At 39.2% G+C, this 24749-nt stretch overlaps 1 protein-coding gene across 1 annotated transcript; it reads left to right on the forward strand.

Annotated features, from left to right (window-relative positions):
- The first annotated feature begins 212 nt into the window (after positions 1 to 212).
- On the forward strand, positions 213 to 24749 carry RHBG (Rh family B glycoprotein). Its single transcript, XM_063439759.1, has 10 exons — positions 213 to 585; positions 10977 to 11163; positions 14582 to 14732; positions 14921 to 15068; positions 15405 to 15571; positions 16436 to 16573; positions 18996 to 19129; positions 19265 to 19386; positions 21789 to 21862; positions 22269 to 24749. The coding sequence occupies exons 1-10, from the start codon at positions 396 to 398 to the stop codon at positions 22341 to 22343; spliced, it is 1386 nt and encodes a 461-aa protein (XP_063295829.1). The 5' UTR covers positions 213 to 395; the 3' UTR covers positions 22344 to 24749.

The raw sequence follows: 24749 nt of genomic DNA on the forward strand, positions 1-24749 counted from the left end.
AGTGACTTGGTTTTCTTCCGATTGCTGTTAGACAGGTAATTTAAGGAAGGTGCAAGGTGTCTCCTGAACCGCCACACACCCCGCAGTCCAGCTATTGCTGTCACTTCGTGGGAGAGTGTGGATAAAGGGCTGTCACATCTGCCGTGCAGACCTTTGTATCTTAAGATGTGCCCGGACAGGCTGTGTCAGACTGGGAGTGAGCTGTGTGCAGAGAGCAGTCACTCCCAGAGGGCGTTTCTCTGCACGCATCGAGTCTCAGCAAAAACACAGAGCTGAAATAAAGTTCCAGTATACCTTGCTCACTTCCTTGAATGTTTATACCGGTCTCTGCTCACCTGGTCCTCTCTCTCTCCACCGCTCCGTCTCCTATGCTGTAACTCCACCGGCCACCAAACATGGGCAAACACTCCACCAACATGAGGGTCAAGCTGCCCATCTTCTGCTTGCTGCTGGAAGCCGTCACCATCCTGCTTTTTGCCGTCTTTGTGAGGTATAACGATGAGACTGACGCCAGCGAATGGCACGACAGAATGAAGAAGCACAACGAATCCAACGCCGATAACGACTTCTATTTCCGCTATGCCAGTAAGTATTGCCAACGAGCCAGGTCCAGTGCTGGACGAGGTACCTCCATTCATTAAATTATGCAGGAAGATTGCGATGCCCTGCATATTTCAGGAAAGCATTTTTCACGCCCCGGCCCATCAGCAAGAAAATGTCACGAGACTTTGTACAGCGCTGCGGAATTTGTTGGCGCTTTATAAAGAAATAATGAGTCTTGGAACAGTGGCATATCTGTTTGAAACAAGACCCCACAGAACTCCTCTTAACTGTTTACATGCAGGGCTGCCCTCCCTGTACAAACAGTAGTCCCATTCTAACTGTGCCAGCCGATTGCTGCTCAGCCTGGCGTACTTGGCTGGCACAGTGGAAATTTTCCTGATTGTGTTTCACCCTCCTATTAGGGTAGTCCATTATGCAAGCCCCAGACACAGATATTGAATTGCCATCCCTTGGGCACGGATTCTGCGGTCACGTAATCTCCCATTGTAGAAAAGTGAAAATAGTCTGAGCACATTAATAATTACCTGTTAGTTTTACCACTGGTTCCGGCTTCAGACTCTGTAAATCAGTCACTAGCCGGAGAAATGACACTTCTACAAATTGCATCATTAAACAGAAAACACATGTTTAATTGCTCAGTCTCGAAGGGAGGAGCTGAGTGCTAGGTGTCAGCTGTGTATAGGAATGTATTGATTCATTACTTTATATGTATATACACGGAGATATTCTCTGCATCAGGGATTGTGGGGAATTGCACATTTTAAGCCGAAATAGTCCAATTGGACCAATTCTTCAAATCGGTTGTTTAATTTTACATTCGTTTGTCAATGATCCAAATGCCTTGTTTCAGTGTATTAACCCTACGGTCTATGTACTAGACTTGTGCAAAAACTTTTTTCAGCTAGTTCACTCAAATCAAATTTGCTTTTTAATCTATGCTTGACCGAATCGATCCACCCAGGATTTAATGCATAATATTCCAAAGGTAAGTCCTGGACAGGTCGATTGGGTTGGCCGTAGAATAAAAGGAATTTGATTCGATCGTACCAGCTGAAACAATTTTGTTCACAAGTCTAATATGTACAGCTTAAGAGAATTTTTTTTTTACATTGGCTGCATAATGGGTGGGTCATATATATTTAAATCCAATTCTAAACTACTTACCTGGTATCAAAGAGCCGATAGGGTAAACATTAAATGAAGGAAGGGTTAATATAAACTGAGACATGTTTTAATCTATCGGTCAGTCATCATCTAATTAGTGTGGTTTTTGGTTTTGTTTAATTAAGTTTGAAAAGGATAGTGAAGACATTGTTTTCTCCTAATTCCATTAACATCTATATATATTTTTCGATCAGGATTATTCCCCTAATCTCCAAATTGCACTGAATGGCAAACTTTAGACAAAAATATCAAACCTGTAACTAAACCAAACTGAGAAACCTTCTCCTAAAATTTGCCATTTAGATGTTAATTTAGTGCAAGCTGCAATCTACTGAATAACCTTTTATAAAACTAGAACTGCGGTCTCAGCAGATTGGAGTGCAAGCTCCTGTGAACACAGCCTGTCTGGGTTCCGCTCTGTGAATAGACAGCAGCCAGCTGTGAGAGTGGTCTTGGATCAATTAACAACTTACCCTGACCCTCACATTGGTAGGTCAAGCAGCGGAGAGGGGGAAGGTGTCAAAGAAGACTTATACAATTCAATAAATATACATGGCTAATCAAACACAGCATAAAATAAGTCCCCTAATTTCTTCAAAAATATAAAAAAAAAAAAATCCATGCTGATTTTACACTTACCAAATATTGAACATTTGGGAGAAATAACACTAATAGGACTGCCAGAGTCACCCTGTATCCCTGCACAAACATACATAATATTTTAATGAGGAAGGTTCCTCTCTGCAGGTAGATAATCAAGCGATTAATTGTTGAGACATCTTGCAGCATATGACTGCTATGTACTCCAGGGCAACACTCTTCATGGACTGCCCATCAATCTATCTACTGCATATATACATTCAAAATGTGCTCAATCACGCTTTGTGGGTTTGGCAACCCTAACCATCACTAAACGTAGATAAACTGTAAAATAATGAATGTAGTGCCTCCCTTCTGCAGCATGTGAATTCTACATACTGAAGGGATGGGCAGTACGGTTTCTGAACTGACCCATCAGCACTAAGTAAGATGTGATATGTGTCCTCAACTCATAGCGGCTAATGCAACCCTAACCTGTCTTTAAGCGCGCACAATTCCGTTTGATTTATTTAGGAGCTTTTTGGGAGAACAATCTACTTGTTTATGATGTTTTGTTAAAGGGATAATCTCTGAGCATCCCATACATCACAGGGAGGTTTTAGAATGTTAAAAATGAGCTGTAATTGGTATTTTTGCCATGTCAACCTAGAAAGCTAAAGGTTCCACAAACTGTCCGAGACCCAAGTCCCACCATCCTAGGTCATATCTCCAGTGCCCTGCGGATGTACAGGGCCATTTACCTAACTAGATACATGCGTGGTGTGGCCCAACGCGGGCACCCAGTCTCCCGGCAAGACTGTAATAAGCCAACGCAGCCCCAGCGTGTTGCAAGCCGGCCAGCTGTGCACCTGTCAGGATTCCTTAGAATCCCCCTATGGCTAGAAGTGATTTTAGGAGATGAAATATTTGACCTGTTTACGAGAGTTGGCACAGAGGGCTTGTGTCAGACAATTATGATTATAAACGACTTTCTCGTGATGCTGACAGCACAAAAGGAGAAGTGATTTATTTATTCATTTTGCTGTTTTCTATTTGACTCGGCTGCCGTAGAGACACAGTCACAGCAGTGAAAGGGTTAACGATGTAAGAAAAGACCGATTATCATCATGAGAATAAGCAGTGACAACGTTGGCGATGGCCGCTTTTAGAGTTATTTACTAAAGATTGACTCGCGGCAAACTGAAATATGAAGAGAAAAACGTAGACAAAAATAGCTGATATGGAAAAATTCTCCAATCCGGCGCTCGTCACGGCTCGACTATTTTAGCCTTAATTAAGATTTCAATTTAGCACAGATTGGGGTTTAGTAAATAACCGTGATTATTGCTGGGGATCCAAACTGAATTCAAATTGTAATTAAAATTTAGGCCAAAAATAGCCCTAACGGAAAATAAAGCTGAATTGGATATTTATTTATTTTTGGGGGGATTTTGGCTGCTATTGCCTAAAATTTAATTTTCAATCCCTGAACATTGACATTTTGGTGAATAACGCTGTCAGTCTATACCTCAAACATGTAATTATTATGTCAAGTGCAAAATTGGGTCTGAACGGTGGAGGAAAGACGAGACAGGGGGATACGATAGAAACATTTAAATACATAAAGGGAATCAACACAGTAAAGGAGGAGACTATATTTAAAAGAAGAAAAACTACCACAACAAGAGGACATAGTGTTAAATTAGAGGGGCAAAGGTTTAAAAATAATATCAGGAAGTATTACTTTACTGAGAGGGTAGTGGATGCATGGAATAGCCTTCCAGCTGAAGTGGTAGAGGTTAACACAGTGAAGGAGTTTAAGCATGCGTGGGATAGGCATAAGGCTATCCTAACTATAAGATAAGGCCAGGGACTAATGAAAGTATTTCGAAAACTGGGCAGACTAGATGGGCCGAATGGTTCTTATCTGCCGTCACATTCTATGTTTCTATGTTACTCAACCTTCTGTGAAGTATGGCAGCTGAAGCCCAGGGCTGGCTTACTCCAGTGGCTGTGGCCATCCGGAAAGAGCCGTAGAGCTAATGTTTATCCAATCCAAGTATTATAGGAGATTCCAGCTGTGGTGTGAGGCTGCAGTTTTCCCATCTCAGTGCGTCAATATAGGTTTGGCTGAGAGTAAGAGGATTTGTAGTCCAGTAACATCCAGTTCTAGAACTTTGCAATCACTCATTTAGAACCATTTATATGAATATAATTGATGGAAGTTGCAATCCAGTAGCATGCGTGGTTCTGGTCTACCTTTTCCTGTATTAAACCGGGTTGTGGCTGAGGATGATGAGTGAAATAGAGTACTGTGAAGTCACCTGGAGCTGGAACCTCAGTCTGCAGAATTCAATAAATATTCAGGCTGTGGTTTTAGGAGTTTAAACCCAATCTGAGGGGCTCTTTATACCCAGAACCATGCATATTCATATATACACTGCTCAAAAAAATAAAGGGAGCACAAAAATAACACATCCCAGATCTGAATGAATTACGGTAAATATTCGTCTGAAATACTTTGTTCTTTACATAGTTGAATGTGCTGACAACAAAATCACTAAAAAATTTAAAAAATGGAAATCAATTGTGTGTTGTTTAAGTGTTCCCTTTATTTCTTTGAGCAGTGTATTTTAGCTATTTTTTTGTATCAAGTTGCTGCTAATATTACCACTAGGGTTGAAGGTACACTCCGAGCACTATAATCACTAGGGCTAATTTAGCGCACCCCATTGAAAATAGTCAAACATTTTAGAGAGGTTTGACTTCTTCCCTGGGGTCAGCTGGGCGCTGCTCCCCACCTCCACCAATGATGACTGACTGAAGTGCTTTCTGTCTGAGCTACTGCCTGCAGTGCAGGGCACAGCTCATTGGTCGAGAGCAATAAGATGATATTCAGATCTCTGCCATCAGCAGTGAAGACAGGGAATGCTACCCAGTGGACCCCAGGTAAGACGTCAAAACATCCTAACACGGTTTGACTTATTAGAAATGAAGGGGGTGGGGGGGCAACAGGGCACACCTGGTACCATAACCACTAGTTGGAGTATTCCTTTAAGGTCCGCATCAGAGATAGAGGATACATATGGCAAAACTGGTACAAAAATCCAATAAACATTTAGCTAAGAAATAGCAATTCACACCAGAAAATTGTAAAAAATAAAAAGCAATTTAACAATATTCTATAAAAACCCCAGACAATAATTACTTGGAAAAAAAAAAACCCACAATAAAATGACTTCCAATTCCTCATTTGGGTGTCATTATATTGTGCACTTTTCTTCATTTTATTGTATGGAGTATTTTTATTGCACGCTGTTATATATGCATTTCTGTATTCATTAGAGGGCTGTCTACACTAGTTTGGGAGATACGTTAACTTTTCGCCTTGGTACGATGGGAGTTGCAGTTCAGAGCATATCTAGTGTCTCGTTTATATGTAATGTTTCAGTTTGTTGATGTATTGAGCCTCCCAGCAGCTCACTCTGGCTCCACAGCTCATGCAGAACGGGACACCCATGACTCTCAGGCAGCTAAAGAAAAAGCCAGATAACATGATTCTGTTATCTATTTGTAAAATGTATGTGTATTTCGTCACTCTGTTTACCAGTGGCGGCTGATGAATTGCCCTCCCTGACTCTCTGGGCTTTACCTGTTTAACCCCATTAGATGCCATACCTGTTTAAAACCAGCTGCATCGCCAGTCATCAATAAAGAGGAGAAAGGGCATTGCCGATCCATTCATCACCGACACATGCTTTTTCTAACACACATCTATCAGTAGGCCTTACAATGCCAATAGATTTGACCTCTTGGATCAAGGACTATCTAGGAATTTTCCCAGCTTCCCTAATGTTACACTGCATGTGTCACATTTATTTTGGGTGTTGCTAATTTGTAATATATTCTAATATTTCTCTGATAACTGAGTTTCGCAATATTTCTTCGAGGCCTTGAGAACATCTGCTGGCAATGTTTTATGCCAGCTGATAACATCTGTGGGAGAATGACTCAGGCCAGCGCTCAGTATATTCCCTGACAAGAACAGGTAAAACCAGATTGCTGAAAAAATGGCTCTTAGTTCAAAGGGACTGAATGACAACAACAAATACGAATTCAACATTTAAATGTTATTGTAAAGGCATTCCCGGGTTTGGTGAGAATATGACTAATACACTTTCTCTAACCGTGAGTGAACAATCTTTCTCCAAGAGAATAATTATATTTAATGCAATTACAATTTAATAGCGTCCCAAATTTCTTCTTTAAACTGCATGCCTCCCTGATTTCTAATGGCTAAGGAGCATAATCTTGGGGTACAGCATTGCCGACGCATTTTAGGGCGACTTTGCATTGATAGAGGGTTATACGCCAGAAAGGTTTGTATTGTACTTGGTGCTATTCACAATAATATTGCGCCATTGGTGGACATAGGACACCCCAGTTTGTGTTTTAGAGTCTTTCCTTATGCTATGGCTACCACCTGTAGAAAAGAGTGGTGGCTTATCCTGTCATGGCAGCAATGGGACAATTCTGGACTTTAACCATTGAGGCACTAGAGTAGCCTTCTCTTATGATTTTTCAGTGAGTGTTTGTAAAGCTGGTGGTAGGTGGCATGGTATAACTCTGTATGTTTGTATGTAGTTGGTAGAGTGTATTTTGAGTGTTTTGGTAGGTGTGGCAGTTGTGAGCGAGTATAAGGGTAGGTTAGGTCATTCTCTGGGTGCGGTAGTTGGTAGAGTGTATTTTGTGTATAAAGGTAAGTGGGGTAGTTGTCATAGTGTATAAGGGTAGGTAGGGTAAATCTCATTGTGTATTTGGTTAAATATGGTAGTTGGAATGTGTATTTTATGTATGTAGGTAGGTGGTGTAGTTGTGAGAGTGTATAAGGGTAGGTGGGCTAATTCTCAGAGTGTATTTTGTGCACATGGGTAGGTGTGGTAGTTGGTATAGTGTATTGAGTGTATAAATGTAGCTGGGGTAGTGTATTTCGTGTATGTGGATAAGAGAGGTAGTTGGCAGAGTGCATTTTGTTTACATGGGTAGGTGGGGTGGTTGACAGAGTACATTTTTTGTAAATTGGTACGGGTGGAGTAGTTTATTTAGGTAAGTGGGTTAGTTGGCAGAGTGAGTAGGTAGATGTCAGTGTGGGTATGTGACACAGTACATGGACAGGACATGGAAGACCCCGGAGGGACTGTGCCACCACAGGTTGGAAACCACTGTCTAGTCCCTTATTGCTGCACCCGGTAGATACCACCTTCCCAGATAGTATCTGCAGTTCCTCTGTCTCCAAATGGCAAATTATAAAAAATTCCGAGGCTTTTATGTAGAGATGTCTTCATACCACACATACTTCAGGGCTGCACTGATAGATGGAAGGATTCCCTGGGCAGTTGTTGCATGTATTTGGACCATGGACCTTTTTAATGTTGAGGCCACTCCTTAAGTAAGGGAGGAGGCTAGTGAAGGTTCCTGCATTTTTAAAGGAGGAGACTGGTGAGGGTCCCTGGATTGTCAAGAGGGGCAGAACGAAATTAAAGCCTTAACTTAATTAACTTATCATACATCAGGCAACGTGGACTTCATGTCTTCTTGTCCTTTCCTCAGTTGCCAAGCGCAGTGCATGTTAGCCAGTTGTTGTCATATGACCAAGAGAGCCTACAAACTAACTGGTTGCTCTTTGCTCACCATCAACACAGTCCAGGAGGACATTGTGGTCCAAAGTGAAATTGGACACAAGCAGTCGCAAGAAAATAAAATTCTAATGTGGGATTCAGGGCTAATATGCATTATACACTCATATTTTAGTCCAGGGCTTTACTGGTCGAGATTCAGGGCTTTAGCCTTTGCAGCCCAGCCCAACAATGCCACTGTTGTCCTTATTAACACCGTGATGCGTTTCAAGCTCTCTTAAAAAAACAAAGAAAGGAATGCCTGGACTACATTCTTCCCAAAACGCCTTGTGTGATGAGGGGTTCATTGTAGAAGGTAATTCTCTTTCCCCTTCTTCCAGGTTAGCTGACTTGGAGAATTTTACCAATTCAGCAATTTTGGCCTTAAATTTTAACTTCACATTGAATTCTGCAAAACTCTCACTTTAGTGAATGGGCCTGTAAATCATGATGGGAAGCCATTTTCTGATCCTAAGTCCAATTAAGCCTTCTACCTCCGTACACGCTTGAGTTCCAAGTCGTTCTCCTTATCCCACCCCCTTTGAGTCTGCTTTCAATACATAATACAATCTAACATCTTTGGAAGCTATGAGAACACCAGTTCACATGAAGACCAATGTATTTATTCTCTTTACATTGTCAGGTCTCCAACAATTCTGATTGGTCAGAAACACAATGAACCTAGTGGGTTACCTGCAGCTCTCGTAACCCTTCTGTCTACATAAAGGCCGGACGTCTTGGAGGAGTAAATGGATCTAAACCACTCTCCATAGTTGTAACATGCATTAGTCATGGATGGACGCATAGTCAACTTTACTGACCCTTTAAAGAGTTTGAGAAAAAAGTCAATAGCTAAATAACCTTTCCACTTTCCAAATGTTCTTATTTGTTAAACGAAAGAGAAAAGTTTAATGTCCTCGCGTTGCTACAAACCATTATAAAGGAATCATATTTACTAAATTATCCCTAAAAAATCTATGCATTTAATTTAATCGTATAATCCCCAGAGGGTGACTTGACAAAGTTTATGATTGATCATGGCAAGAATTGACGGAATCTGTCTCACTGGGAACTTGGTCTATTTGCCTCCCAGGCTCTGGGTGAGGCAGGTAATCGCCTAGTCTCCAGGGCAGGTAATTAATCTTAGGATGGGGGTGGAGTGACAGATAGCTATGAGAACTTTCATCCTGGCCTTAAATAACATGCATGCTCAGAATCAACCCCTATATCAGTGGTAGGTAACCTTCAGCACTGCAGATTTTGTGGACTACATCTCCCATAAACTCTACAGCCATAATCCTGGCAAAGCATTAGGGGAGATGTAGTCCACAACATCTGGAGTGACGAAAGCTGCCCACCACTGCCCTATGTGCTTGCCTATTCAAGACTTGAAACCACAGACTGTTCCTGTTCTGGTTGCCATTGTAATTGCATGCATTTCCTCTCTGCCTGTCATATTGTGTGTGTCCTACCCGTGCTCATGACATAACCGGCACAAGAGGCACAGCTGGACTGTATGGACATTAAATAAATGATGCCATGGACCTGCATAATTGCATTCATATTATAGGTCACTGGAAATTAGCTTGTCGCAACCAATGGCAATCGAGTCTTTCTGTTCAGAAATGGCAGATGCTTATGTTAATGTGTTATAATCACAAAGTACCATCTAACCTTAAAACAAACCTTTATGTCATTTATGACTTTTAATATATGAAGAAAACGTGTTTTGTACTAATATTGACCCTGATTATTAATGTATTTGGTAAAAGTTGGCACTGACGAGCCGATCTGGAAAGACGATCCTACAGAATATGGTCTGTTGCCTTGTCAGGCAGCCTATGTCCCAATATCTTTTTTTTTTTATATAAATATCTGCCCAAACATTCTGCACATTCATGGTTCATGATTTGTACACAAATTTTGTGGTAGAGAAACTGTCAGAAAAGGAATTGATGCAAAGCCATGCCAGCCTTAAAATTGATTCTGTCTCCAGAAAAATGTCCGCCCCAATGGTATCCTCTCATATTCACAAAGCGGCCATACTTGTACTATGACCTAACTCCACACTGGTAATGTACCAGCAAGTATTTATTATAACTATACATGTACTAGTTAGTTATTTGGCCTGCACAACGCATATATAAAATCACATTGGCAAGATGCCATTTTATAAACAAACTAAATTATACATGCAATTACACACGATAAAATCTAAATTGACTTGATGTATGTTCTCAAGTTCTCCAGACTTTACCAGAATGGGTCATTAAGAACTATTTGTTTTGCTAGCCTATTGAAGCAGAAAATCTATTCAATTAACTAGTCCATACACCTCATCAGAAAACAATCTAGTATATTAACATCCAAAGAACGTCTGACCTTGTGATCTAGGCTTGAGATAACGCATGGGAGCAAATTTTCCACCGACTGTAACCCTTAACAGAGTTTGTTATTAGTTCCATCCTGGTTAGTTCACGCTTCAAGAATTTTTATGTTTGCCAAACCAACTAGAATCAGCAAACAATATATTTTATAGTGTTTATCCTCAGGGGAATCTTCAGTGGAATTTAACGCCTTCGCTACTGAGTGTATATTTTTTAAACGTGGTTTCCATTTCTAGAACATAAGAGAGTTACAGTCAGTAGTTTTGTGTGTATGGATACCTAAAAATAAAATGATGTAAATGTAGACTGGCTCACCACCAGCTACGTTCCCCAATGTATGTGTGGACAATCAATCATCAATCTCAGGAACTTCTTAAGGACCGGAGTCAGGCAAATTCCTTCTGTTATCAGGAAATGCATAGCATATCGTTGGTATTTAAATCGGTTAAGTATAAATTTGATGTGTCGGGTAAGCACATCACTATTTCAACGTCTTCCGAGTTGAGTACCACAGATGTCCACAATATGCTATACTTGTACAGTTTGATTATTGTTATGAAAACTATCAATGAGTATCAAGTACAATCTTTTTTCTTATATTCTTAAGGCTTCCAAGATGTCCACACGATGATCTTCATTGGTTTTGGATTTTTGATGACCTTCCTAAAGTGTTATGGTTTCAGCAGTGTGGCCTTCAACTTTCTGATTGCAGCCTTTGGCCTCCAGTGGTCTACTCTCATTCAGGGCTTTTTTCATGGCTTCCACGATGGGAAAATTCATATTGGTATCGAAAGGTGAATATCTAAATTAACAAGCAACCACCTCTAAAAATATGTTGTATAAGCTGAGCTCAGACTTACTTAGGATCTCTTGCTAAAAGACAAAAGTGTATTTGAGAAGTATATGGCAGATATGTTAAATCCTTTAAATTTTCCTGGAAAAGGGGTACTGAGTGTTTATTTGGGCTAGAACTCCTTCAATTTTCTGCCTGTAGTAGAATGGCAGAAAACTTTTAGAGTCGTGTTCCAAATATGCAGCTCTACTCTTGTTTAAAGGTCTGTCCAAGTTCTAAATTTGAACACGATGTTCTAATAGTGGAAGGTGAGAGCCACAGGTATTCAACCTAATATTCTAAATTTAACCATGTGTTCCTCTGAATGGATTTGTCTTTAAAAAAATATTTGTTTGGTCGCACCGAATTTTATCCATGTGGAGTTTAAGTCCGAGTAAAAGTCGCATTCAAACCTTCGTGAAAAAATGATATGAACAAATCAGATTGGTGTGAAAATGTGCCAATTTCAGTTTACAGACAGTACTCCAAATCTTAAAATGGCTCGTTCATTGTCCGTTTCAATTGTTTTGTAATTTTGCCATATGGCAATTCAGAGTTGAGGAATTTATATGAATCACCAAAATTAGAACAAGATGAAACTGAATACACAAATCTACCATGTGGCATTTGTACTTGACCAAAGAAAAAAAAAATGTAAAAAATATATAGAAAGTAGAAAAAAACCCCAAAAAAAAAAAAAACCCTTAAAGGGACACTGGGCAACAGTACAACATCATTGTTGATTTAGTACATTTTGCTAGATTTTGTCCTCATATTCATGTTGTTTTTTTTCCAAATTAAAATTTAGTGAAAAAAAAAGCCTAAGTACAAAAAAACCTCTTGTAGCTTTTGACAGCATAATTGTCTTGCCACGCCCCATTTTTACAAAAGGCCAATCTATATTGTCCTCTTATTACCTATCCCCTTTTTCATATGCAATGTAAAGCACAGTGATTGGTTGTGGGGTGGAGACATATCAGCCGCTCAGTTCACACTGATCTCTTATTGGCTAAGCCAATAAGACTTCATGTAAAAAGGGGGCGTGGAGAATTATGAGTTATGTCGCAAAGGAGAAAGCTGTTGAGTACTATAGAAAAAGTAAAAATATCCGAATATGAGTCCAAACCCTACCAAACGCACTTAAAGAAAATTCAAGTCTTACAATAAATACAATTATTTGTAACATTGAACTATTTTATTATTTAACCCCCTAAGGACACATGACGTGTGTGACATGTCATGATTCCCTTTTATTCCAGAAGTTTAGTCCTTAAGGGGTTAATTACATTTTCAGCCTCTCCATTACCCATTCCAGTGGTGAGATGGTTTCCTGATTGAACCTGAATGTAATAGTAATAGATAATATGTGGGGTAAAAGCTTGTTGATACAAGGAGAAATCATCTGACCGCCATTTTTGAGTCAGGAACGTTTTTCCCAATTTGCTGCACAAGTGGAAATCACTATCACTTCAAATTATGTTTTTCACCTTCATTCTGATCAGCTGACTAAAAATTATAACGAGAATGCTGTCTAAACAACAGTGTATGGACTTGTTTCCACCAAAAACCAAAGAAGTAGTCACAAAAAAACAAAATCAGAATGTCCAGCACAAAACTTACATTTCGGTGATCATTTATTAGGGTACCAAACAGAAAGCTGACATTTCAGCCAAACATGGCCTTTATCAAACCTCATAAGGCCCTGTGTGGCGGAAGCATCACCTTTATGTTTGGCCCCTTAATAAAAGAATCGTGGAACTCGAAGGTTTGTGCTGGACATTGATTTTTTTTTTTTTTTTATCCACAGCAGAAACATAGGTGTGTGTACATCTAAACTTGATAGCATTGAGTATGTTTATCATTCTAAATTACTATATAACCATAAAAAAAATGGTTAAAACACTTATGAAATAAGAACATTACCATTTGCCCCTAGAAAGACGTTCGTGTTACTGTGGTGCTTGTGTTGGGCTGGCTTCCAATTGGAATTGGCAAATCGTCTTTTACAGTTCTGATATGAACCCCTTTGATATCAATGCCAATTCAGGCCATTGGCGACTTTCCACTGTAACAAGGTTTCAGCCCTTACTCAATGCCCTCTTTAAACTGGGACGTTGTGTTTGCCGAAGCCTTTGATCTGCATTTCATAATGGAGGCGTATGTCACCTGGAGACGCAGCAGCAAGATCAATAAAAATGGGCCCATCCACTGCTGGAAACACTTGGGTAATTTGCCCAGATGTAATTAGTAAACTAAATAAAACTACATTGATTAACAGAGTGTAAATAAAAATGGCTATAAACGACACAGCTTAAAAAGGGAGATGTCCACATCCTAGGTTTCTAATAGTATGTTTACTTGTTCCTGTTTTTAACAAACATGTATTTGTGAGATGTGAAAAGCAAAATTAAATGTAGAAACCCACACCTTTTTATCCTGTCTCTGGGTGCTACCATCTTAGCTCCCTACCAATCATTGTTTTAAGTTCTGTCCTTTGCACTTGGCATACGGAGAAGAAGAGACATTTACCGATGTTTGTCTTTGTACGTTTAAATGACAGTTGTCGCCACAAAACTATTTTAATATAATAATCATTTTGAAAGGGCCGCATTTTTTTGAAATTTGGTGTATATATTAAAACAAAATGAGAACAATTCATCCCTACAGGATCCTTCATCCTTATATATGCACCTTGGGTCAGACAGAGTTTGGAAATAGTTGAACTCTATGGTCATCCCAGCTTCAGTCCCGGCACAGAGTCTGGAAAGACCATAGAGACTACCTGTTGGGTCAAACACTGTCTGACCCAAGATGCATGTATATGGCTGAAGGATCGTATCCCGTAGGGAATGTTTACACATCCTTCATTATAAAAAATACCAATGTACTTTTAAAATATACTACAATTGTCCTCTAATTTTGAAGTACTTTTGTCTTGTCAGAGCTGAATTATGATGTTGTTTGTTAAATCTTTAATGTAAATTTAAAACAAAACAGAGTATTTCATTAAAAAAAAGGTTAACGCAAGTTATAGATCATTTTCAACGTCCTATTCAATAATATATATTCTAGATACGTTACTTTTAACCTGTATAACTATAATTATTATTGAGCCGTAAATGTAGCCGTGCATGTTAAACCACCTGCCTGTTGGAAAATACTTATGTTCAGAGTACTGCACCAGTTCTTAAAGAAATTATTTTTAAAAATGAACATCCATTTTTTGGGGGGGAATCACTGCAAACACGTAGGGACATAGAAACCATTAGAAACCTATTTGATCTCTGGCTATTTTATTTTTGCAATTGCAATGAGGAATCGTTTGTCGTGTGTCTGGTGGATTGTGCCTTATATTGACATAGCTTTCCTCATTATTACAGCATGATTAATGCAGACTTCTGCACGGGGGCTGTCCTCATCTCCTTTGGAGCCGTTTTAGGAAAGACCAGTCCTGTGCAGCTGATTGTGATGACCCTGTTTGAAGTTACCCTTTTTGGTATTAACGAGTTCATCATTCTTAGTATTCTTGGGGTAAGTATTCACGTGATGTGTTGGATATTTAAACCTTTGGTATTAAATGTACAAATCACAAGAATATCAGATAAGACATCTTTTTGAACAAACTTGCAGAAACATAGGTTCCATATCTTTCAATTCTTGCACCTTATTGTAAACTCTGCTGATGATTTAGATTTGTTGTTCTTGTTTCCTTTCTCCAGGCAAAGGATGCCGGTGGTTCCATGACCATTCACACTTTTGGTGCATATTTTGGGCTTGTTGTGTCCCGGGTGCTTTACAGACCTGAACTGGAAAAAAGTCGAGCCAGGGAGGGCTCTGTTTACCACTCAGATCTCTTCGCAATGATCGGTAAAGTAACTATAAAAAGAATAGTATTAAAATGTGCAAGATTGGATTCCAGCCAGGGATCTAGGTTCACAAACCCTTTAGATCATAATTATAGTTTGAGATTTGCTTTCTGATACTTCATATTTGTTTGGTCACTCTTCGTAGTGATCGGACCACCCCTCATAGTGGAATGAGGTACGAAAAACTTTAAATAATTATTAAACTGAAGTCGACATGTTTTTTCCTTTCTTCTAAAGGGTGGGCATTGTATGTAATCTATACCTTGCTTATTTCCTAATGCAAATTAAATGTATTTGTTCTTCAAATAATGAGGATCTGTTGCTTTTTCACATGTAGGAACGATATACCTCTGGATGTTTTGGCCAAGTTTTAACTCTGCTGTCACCGCTCATGGGGACGACCAACACCGCACTGTGCTAAACACCTACTACTCTTTAGCTGCCTGCACGTTGGCTACCTTTGCTCTATCGTCAATGTTAAACGGAGAAGGCAAACTTGATATGGTAAGGAGACGATACCTCTTCTTGGTAGATCTGTTGGTCTACTCAAAGCTGGCAAGCAGGGAGAACACTAGTCAAGAAAGAACAAGGAAAATATTAGACTTCTGCATGATTGACCTTCAGTCGAATATTGTCCATGAGAAAACATTCAAGGAAACATTTGGAAAAAGCAACAAGGGTCAATCATTGTACTGCAAAATATACATGTAATGGAAATATTATGTATATATTTTGCAGTACACTGATAGGTGCATTTTCCCACCCTTTGGTTCAAAGGTCAAGTGAGAAATAGTAACTAATAGTGGGAAACAGAGGAAGAGCAGGAAAAAAACAACTATATATGTTATATATTATATAACTTCTCAAATGTATACTATACCGTATAAAAAATAAGTATAGCGATTTTTTTTCCACTGTTCCTTGCTCCTTCGTCTTGCTGGAAGAGCATCGAAAATGGTAATCTCTACATCTACACTGTCTTCACCTTTGTTCTTATTGACCCAAGAAACAAAGTCCGAAAGAAACCCAAGATACAAACCTGAAAACACAAGGTTTGGAATAGTCCGTAAAATAAAAACACACAGCTGACTATTGGTTTCTAGATGTAAGCTAGATTTTAGCTGAAGTGCTGATTAGGCAAAGCATGTTAACAAGAAATATAGGACTATAGCCTCCACTTAATTAGCTTTTTAAAGCTCTGGCATTACTTGATAAATATTTTTTTTTAAACCAGTCGGCAAACACTTTAAAACAAACATACAAACCAAATTTGATCACATCTTAGAAAAGAGTTCTAACATTATTAATGGAGATTTAATGTTTGATATGGAGTTATTGAGCCAGTTACATGAGATTCTGTGCCCACAGGTTCATATCCAGAATGCAGCGCTGGCAGGTGGTGTCGCTGTAGGTACGTCAGCCGAGATGATGTTGACTCCCTTCGGTGCGATGATTGCTGGATGTCTCGCTGGCATTATCTCAGTCCTAGGATACAAATTTTTAACGGTTTGTTACTGTTTTAATAACTCTCCTCAATACTAGGATCTTGTCTTTGTCGTGTCCTTTTTAGCCCAATATCTACACGTAGGAAGGAAATATACAAATTAAATACATCGATTTTTTTTTTTATATTGGCACACAAGAAAGAATTTTGGAAGCAGATGTCTTCTGAGGTACGGTGGACAACTTATCCGCTACCTTGCCTACCTTTCGTTCCTCTGCATTACACCTAGATTTTCAATTGCTGAAAGAAACCATGATCCCCAGCCAATGTGCACACCAGACACTACCTTATAGTCCCCATGGATGCCCAGCATACGCAGCTTAGCTGGTGCTGGTAGACCATTTCTTTATATATAACTTTCTAGAATGTGATGCTCATAATAACCAGCCGTGTGGCATTTACCTACTCCGTGTCTATCAAGTCCATGGAGGCTCAATGACAGTTTTGCCTACAGAGCTTGTGGGTCAAGCAGGAGACCTGTAACCAGTGGCTTTCTCTCAGCCATCTAGAACAGATGGAGGCAAGAATACAAGGTGTAATTATGTGCCTCCTCTTTCTGAAGCCCTATGTTGCTATCAAATCAGGGATTAGATACCTGTAACCATACTGTAGATTAAAATCCAACTTTGATACAAATTATTATTATTATTATTATTATTATTTTATTATTTATATAGTGCCAGCAAATTCCTTAGCGCTGTACAATGGGTGGACTAACAGACACGTAGTTGTAACCAGACAAATGAACGCACAGGAACAGAGGGGTTGAGGGCCCTGCTCAATGAGAATGAGAAGAAGCTGTTGATGATCAACAGTGTCAAAGGCAGCAGAAAGATCAAGGAGAATTAGGATAGAGTAATGGCCGCGAAATTTAACCGCGATTAAATAATTGGATACTTTGGTCACAACTGTTTCAACAGAGTGACGAGCGCGTAATCCAGACTGAAGCGGGTCAAGCAGAGAGTTGGATTTGAGGAATCCTGTCAATCTCGCATACACAACTCTCTCAAGGATCTTGGAGGCAAACGGCAGTAGCGATATAGGGCGGTAGTTGGATGGGGAGTTGGGGTCGAGGTTGGGGTTTTCATTATCGGCGTTATGGTTGCATGCTTGAAGGGTGAAGGAAATGTGCCAGGGGAAAGGGAGAGATTGAAAATTTTAGTGAGAGGAAGAGCAAGAGAGGGAGACAGGGTACGGATGAGATATGAGGGAATATGATCGAGGGAATAGGTGGTGGGGTGGGAGGACTGGAGCAGAGCAGAAACCTCTTCTTTTGTAGTAGGTGCGAATGAGCATAGAACAGCAGAGGGAGTGGGATTGGGTGATGAATTGGAAGGGGAGGAAGAGAGGTTAGAGATCTCTTTCCTGATTATAGAAATCTTCTCAGTGAAGTAAGTTGCATAGTTTGAGGTGGACAGGGTGGTAGGAGGAGGGGGAGCAACAGGGCGAAGGAGAGCATTAAAAGTGTGAAATAGTTGTTTGGGTTTGCGAGAGAGTGTGGTTATGAGGGTATGGAAGTAATTTACTTCTGCAGAGGAAAGAGCCAGAATGTAGGAGCGCAGTATAAATTTATAGTGGAGGAAGTCAAGTGCTGAGTGAGACTTTCTCCAACCGCATTCAACAGTTCTTGAACATTTTTGGAGATATCGGGTCAGTTTGGTGTGCCAGGGTTGTAATTGGGAATGCTTGCTGCGTTTAATTGTAGGAGGTGCCATGATGTCAAGCTGAGAGGAGAGAGTGAAGTTGTAGAGTGGGGTTGCAGAGTTAGGGCAAGTTAGATTTGGGATGGGCAAAAGGAGAGTTTGGAGTTTGGTGGAGAAATGCTGGAGATCAAGGCAGTGGAGGTTTCTGTCAGACTGGAGAGTTGAGGGTGGTGAAATTTGGGTACGGGATATGCTGATGTCAAAGGTTAGCAGATGGTGGTCAGATGAAGGAAATGGAACAGTGGAGAGATTGGAGGTGGTACAGAGATTGGTGAAGATGAGGTCAAGAGTATTTCTTGCTGTATGAGTTGCTGAAATAGACCACTGTGTGAGGATGGAGGTTACAGAGAGCAGACGCGAGGCATCAGGGCAGTTGAGGTTGTTGATTGGGATGTTAAAGTCCCCAAGTATGAGGGAAGTAGTGCTAGAAGAGAGAAAGTGGGGTAGCCAGGAAGAAAAGTGTTCAATGAATAGCCTGTAATGACGGGGGAGAGGGGCGATAGGTGATGGCAAAATTGTTAAAGAAGTGGGCTTAAGTATGCGGACAGTGTGAACTTCAAAGGAAGTAAAGGATAGTGCAAGGGCAGGGAGGATAGGTTGAAAGGTACATTGAGGGAAGAGAAGGATGCCTACACAGCCGCCTTTACAGTTGAGTCTGGGAGTGTGGGAAGTTTACGGGGATTCTCCGTTGACCTTCCATTTGTTTTACTCTCTCATGCAGCCAGTGCTGGACTCCAAGCTAAAAATTCAAGACACGTGCGGGGTACACAACCTCCACGGAATGCCAGGGATCTTGGGGGCACTTATCGGTGTGATTGTAGCAGCTGCTGCCACCGCAGATATTTATGGATTAGGGTAAGTGAACTTCAAAATCGATATTTTCAGCAGACACTCTTTGCCCTCATGAGACTAAAAACGTCATCTTCTGAACTGACTTATCTAAGAATTATTTTGAGATAACCAAATTCCCCACTGTTTTTTTTTTCCCAGCATGGAAGACGTATTCCCCCTAATTTATGATGGTACCCGAACATCGAAGTCGCAAGCTGTTTACCAATTACTGGCCTTGCTGGTGGCTTTGGCTTTTGCTCTGATTGGTGGCATAATTGTAGGTAAGTTGCCACCACATACATAACTGAACAAGGCGACACACAACCATTGTAATATAATAAGAATATAAAATTAATGCTTATTGAATTCATATTCTAGTTTAAATCATGTATACGATTCCTTGCTTCTACGCTAGATTTTTAAAATAATTTTGTTTGCAATCATCCTTCGTCTGTTCCTTATATGCCAGTATGGCTTTGCATATTTGATTTGACATTTTCATTTTTATATTTGCCAACCGTCTGGCTACCGCCATTTTCCACATATCTACCAAAGGCCTACTTTATATAGAGAGATTGTAACTATGGTTCATCAGTGCAGAGCAAGAGAATTGTGTAATATCTGATGCACATGAAAGTTTGCTATATAGTTTCAAACTTGTTTGTGATTTAATATCCTGTTACTAGTAAGATTTATGGAAAATGCTACTCCAATTTAGATCCGAGCATTCGTGGCTGGGCCGTATGGTAAGTTGGGGCAGGGTCCCCCCAGTTTTTGTTACAAAAATAAATAAAATATATCAAATTGTTTGTAAGGACTAATGACAAGTGTGTTAGAAAAATCATGTTATTTCCTGGATGAAGTAATAGACCGCCTTATGCACTTCCATGTCGTTTGGTAACCGCATCAGGGGTGTAGTTGAACCTTTTAAAGTGATTGTTTCAAAAATAAATGTATCTATGGATTCATGGTGTTCAACAGGGCATGATGTCTCATTGGCTCAGTTGAGTACATGGGGCTCAGTTGATAGAGACCAATAAGTTGGAGGCAGTACCCCACCAGCTTCATTATTCATCACTGGACCAAACAATCCGTGGACTCCTCAAAGTAATCTTGAATCTTTCTATACTCACATCTGGGAGCATATGATTCCACTTTTTGTATGTTATTTATATATTCATATGTAGAACCACGAATCGTTGTATTTCTTTTTGCACATTTAATGTCAAAATGTAAAACCTTGAATGACTTACACGTAATTGCTGGGCGTGCCTTTGACCTTTGTAGATCAGAAATCAAATTGGAAATTCAATATAAATGCTAACTCTTTTTCTGACAGCAGAGGGCACTACATCCCAAGCTAAAAATTTACTATTTCAATTAAAATAGTTAAAAAGATCTTTATAGATATTTATTAGGTATCGATGGTACTATTGCAGTTATTTTTTTTTATAGAGTACGAGGTATTGAATTATAAAAAAATAAAACATTTTAAGTATCTTGTTGAAGATGTATGCATGAAATATTTGAGTTGGGGGTGAGGTTTTCAATGTTTTCTTAAAGCTATGCTTTTAGTTTGACAAGTTAAACCATATTTGTCACGCTTCAGTAAAATTGTGAAGCTGTACTTCTGCAAATATTTAAATGTCACCCACATTGTAAAAAAAAAAAAAAAAAAAAGTGTGCGGACAGATTTTTAAAACATTTTTCAAAAAAATAGTCCGAATTCCTACTTCCTCCTCGACGTGTTCAGTCTGGTGGTGAACTTTACAGGTCCCAAACGTTTTCACTATTGAGGCCCTGGCAAAACTTTGGTGAAGAGAATCCCTCTATAGTAAATTGTACGATCTTTAGGGAGATTGCATAATTTTTTTCCAATTCTGCTCAGAGAAAAAATGCTTATATTTTTTATAGTTAGATCAATACGTATTACATTTTGTGACCATTATTTCAGTGGGCCAGTAAAGTTGCAGAAGTTGAAGAACCTCCTAAAAAAAATAAAATTTAAAAAAAAAAACGTTTTAGTTAAATGTAAGTTCACTAATAATAAGTAGAAAAGTGCACACAAGTATAATACTAGTGCAATGCTTACATTCAGAATGCTGTTCCTTTAATAAATCATTTTAAAGACTAGGGGAGAGTCTGATGGCGGTAGGCAGGCTATTCCATAGGAAGGGAGCCGCCCGCGAGAAGTCCTGCAAGCGCGAGTTGGCCGTACGGGTGCGGACAACGGAAATCACGGGCAGAGCGGAGAGACCGAGAAGGGACATACCTATGGATCTGTGAGGAGATATAAGAAAGGCTAGAGTTGTTCAGTGCTTTATAGGTGTGAGTTAGTACCTTGAATTGACTCCTATAGCATACAGGAAGCAAATGTAAGGACTGGCAGAGGGGTGAGGTGTGAGAGAAACGACTAGAGAGGAAATTCTTAGTAATAGTTGATTTATTTTTTTTGTAACACATTTGCGAATCACAGACAATTGTATATACGTAGTAAACATTGGCAAAGACAATGCATTGAACAATGTGATATTTATGTGAAAGAATTAGCAATTGAATCAATGATGCTACAATGTAGGTGGTTTTCTTTTTTTTTTCTCTGTTTGTTTTTTTGTTTCTTCAGCTTCTGGGTGTTTATTACCGTATAACCGTATCACAATTATCTCGATTTTATTTCTCGCAGGCTTAATTTTGACGATTCCCATCTTCGGTGCGCCATCTGACGCTCAATGTTTCGAGGATGCCATATACTGGGAGGTAGGATTACAAACACGCATAGAAAATATGAGACATCAGACAGTTTTCAGGGAGACAGATGTGTATTTAGGCCCAACATAAATTCTCTTTGTCTCAACCAAACCCATTGTGGTACAGTCAATATCCAAAAATTGTCATAAAGTCATAACATGGTTCTGCTCTTTTTAGTACGTCCCGGGATATTTACTGTACTTTGACATAATGTTACATAATCCTTAGAAACAGAATGAAAACTGTGAAGATGATGCTCCTTCAAATACTCTTAGCAGAGGCACTTGGAATAGCTCTTCACATTTGAATTGCATTCTAAAATTCAACACTTTAAAAGTGGCTAGATTCTCAAGGCCCAAAGTTGCTTAAAACATTGTCCAATCATCTATCTGTTTATTGTTTTTTGTTTTTATAGGTACCCGGTGAAGAAGGCCATCCACAAATGATTGCTGTCAATACAGACGATCCAGACCAACAGACAAATGCATAATCCAAAATGGCTTAAAATAACCCAAGGGGTGTGTTCTTGGCGATTCTTATGGGGCTTTCAACAGTAGCGTCTCTGTATTCTGGTGCCAAACTAACCCTTAAATGTGAACCCCTAAGTATTAGCTGTTAACACCTACCAAGGAACATTCCATTAGAGGAGAACTCTAGATTTAAAAAAAAAACCTGCACCCATTACGGTGAAGTGGGCGGAACAAAGATCTCAATGTGTCTGTGTTATTCTACTATACTTTTTAAAATCTTAAGCTTCTATGGTCCAAGCTATTAGTATTTTTTTGTTGTTGAAAGGACTGCACGTTGTCTTCCTTTGTATTGTAAAATTGTTTACATTTTCAAAAATATTGCGTTTGTGTGCTGGGCTTAGGGCAGCCTAAAGGCTGCTTTACATTTTTGATCTACGATGTCCATGTATGTGATTCTTAATGGATCAATCTGTTTCGGTCGCCGGTCACGTCTATTTTTAAAAAAATATGGAAAATCCATAAGACACTTTGCCAAGGGGCAAACAAAACACAGTGAACTTTGTGGTGCTATGGAGCTTTGCAGAAGAGGTCTATGAGTGGAAGGTGTAGCATAAAATGGGCCTTATCTCATTTAATACGACATTTTACAGAACACGAATAAACCGTAATCAGGGAAGAATGGTTCACAAAGGACCAAGCTGACCTGACGTATATACTGAGATATCATTTTGTAGGACTATCCTCTCAAGACCCGTTTGGCCTTTCTCTGAGTGGAGGAGGTGAACTGATGAACTCCTTAGCATTTTTGTGAACGTAAAGGGAAACGTGTTTTTAGGAATTTCACAAATATGATAAGTTGGTGAAGTTTCTTACTAGCAAACCAAAACGTGTGAGAACGACCTTGAACAAAGGACTATTGTTAAAACAGTGGGGCAATGAACAGGTGGGAGGAGAAAGGAATGTTAGAAGTATTTCTTGTATTTGAATGTCTGGTTTCGCAATAACTGCTCCCAAGTTCCATTCTGAAGTTTTTATAAGAATGCGGTCGGAGGATAAATTGAGCAGTATTGCAAGGACACAGCAGTCCGTCATAATAACACAAAAGGGTATTTATTTTGGCAACATAGTAGCCAAATACATTACACCTTAACATCCAACTACAAACCCAGCAGGCATGATGGAAAAATGATCAATTTACAATGCTAGATTTCATCCATTGCCATAGATGATAATGTGGTCTGTTCAAGAATAAGGCTTGATGTAAGTATACTCCCAAAGTTATAACTTTGCTCGGAATTCGGGGTGAGCTGACCATCGTTATCTTGACTGTTCACTAACGTAACACCTGGTGCAACTAACGTTACAGAAGATCCCCCCTACTTGTATTTCATTAATCACAAGAACTTCATCATGTTCCATTGGAAGTCATCTCTAAGCTTTGGAGTTCATCAGAATTTTGCGGTCAAAGTTCATTTTTAGGATGTTTAACACTGTAGCAGTAGCTTAGGGTGACAAAATACAAAGGGAATCAAAGTACCGACAGTGAAAAAGCAGAGTCATGCTTATAGACAATGAAGACTCTGCTTGGTAGAACTTGGTTGTCCCCTGGGCAACTTGGTAAAAACGTTTAGTAGATGTATACGTTTATGTTCTGCACACACTGCCCACGGCTACCAGATATTTCCTAACAATATGGGCGTCATAAATGAAGTATTAAAGTGTAGATCTTGGAGTCATTTAGACTAATATTGGCACAGTTATCTATCTTATAATGCTCCTATACCTTCCAAATATAATTAAAAAATAATAATAATAATAATTTTTTTATTCATATTTTAAACTTCTTTTTCACCGTGTTGAATACAAAATAAACATGTTGCTTTATATTTACATTACCTCATTATCACTGTCATTAACCCATTTTCTAATGATTTTTTGAATTAAGTATATATAACCATTGTGGTGACAATTTATACATCCGGAAATTAACAATTTTAAAAATTCAATTAAAACACAAGAGAGAAACCATTTTATACAAATTTACTGTGAAGCTTAAAGCTCCTCCCCTTTTATGGAGCACGTTGATGATTTAAAATATTTTACAAACCGGGCGCGAGATTTTATTAAGCAGCGTACGATGTTGTCATTGTCATTACCCAGAATCCTCCGGGTGCTGAAATATCACATTAGATCTCTTGAAGTATTGTATGCATGTGACTTTAACAATCTAAACTTTTGTAAAAATTTTTATTTACCCCAAAACTAAACCGTGTGTTTTTTTTGTTGTTTTATTGTTCACGATTTTGAGATTTTTATTTTTTTATTTGTTAGCTAGTTTATTTGAATATTTTTTTTGTTTTGTTAAGTACAAACTGTGCATATATGAAATGGCATACCTATTAATAGAAATAAATACCTGTACGCTA

The sequence above is a fragment of the Pelobates fuscus genome, chromosome 13, assembly GCF_036172605.1.
Source record: "Pelobates fuscus isolate aPelFus1 chromosome 13, aPelFus1.pri, whole genome shotgun sequence".
NCBI lineage: Eukaryota > Metazoa > Chordata > Amphibia > Anura > Pelobatidae > Pelobates > Pelobates fuscus.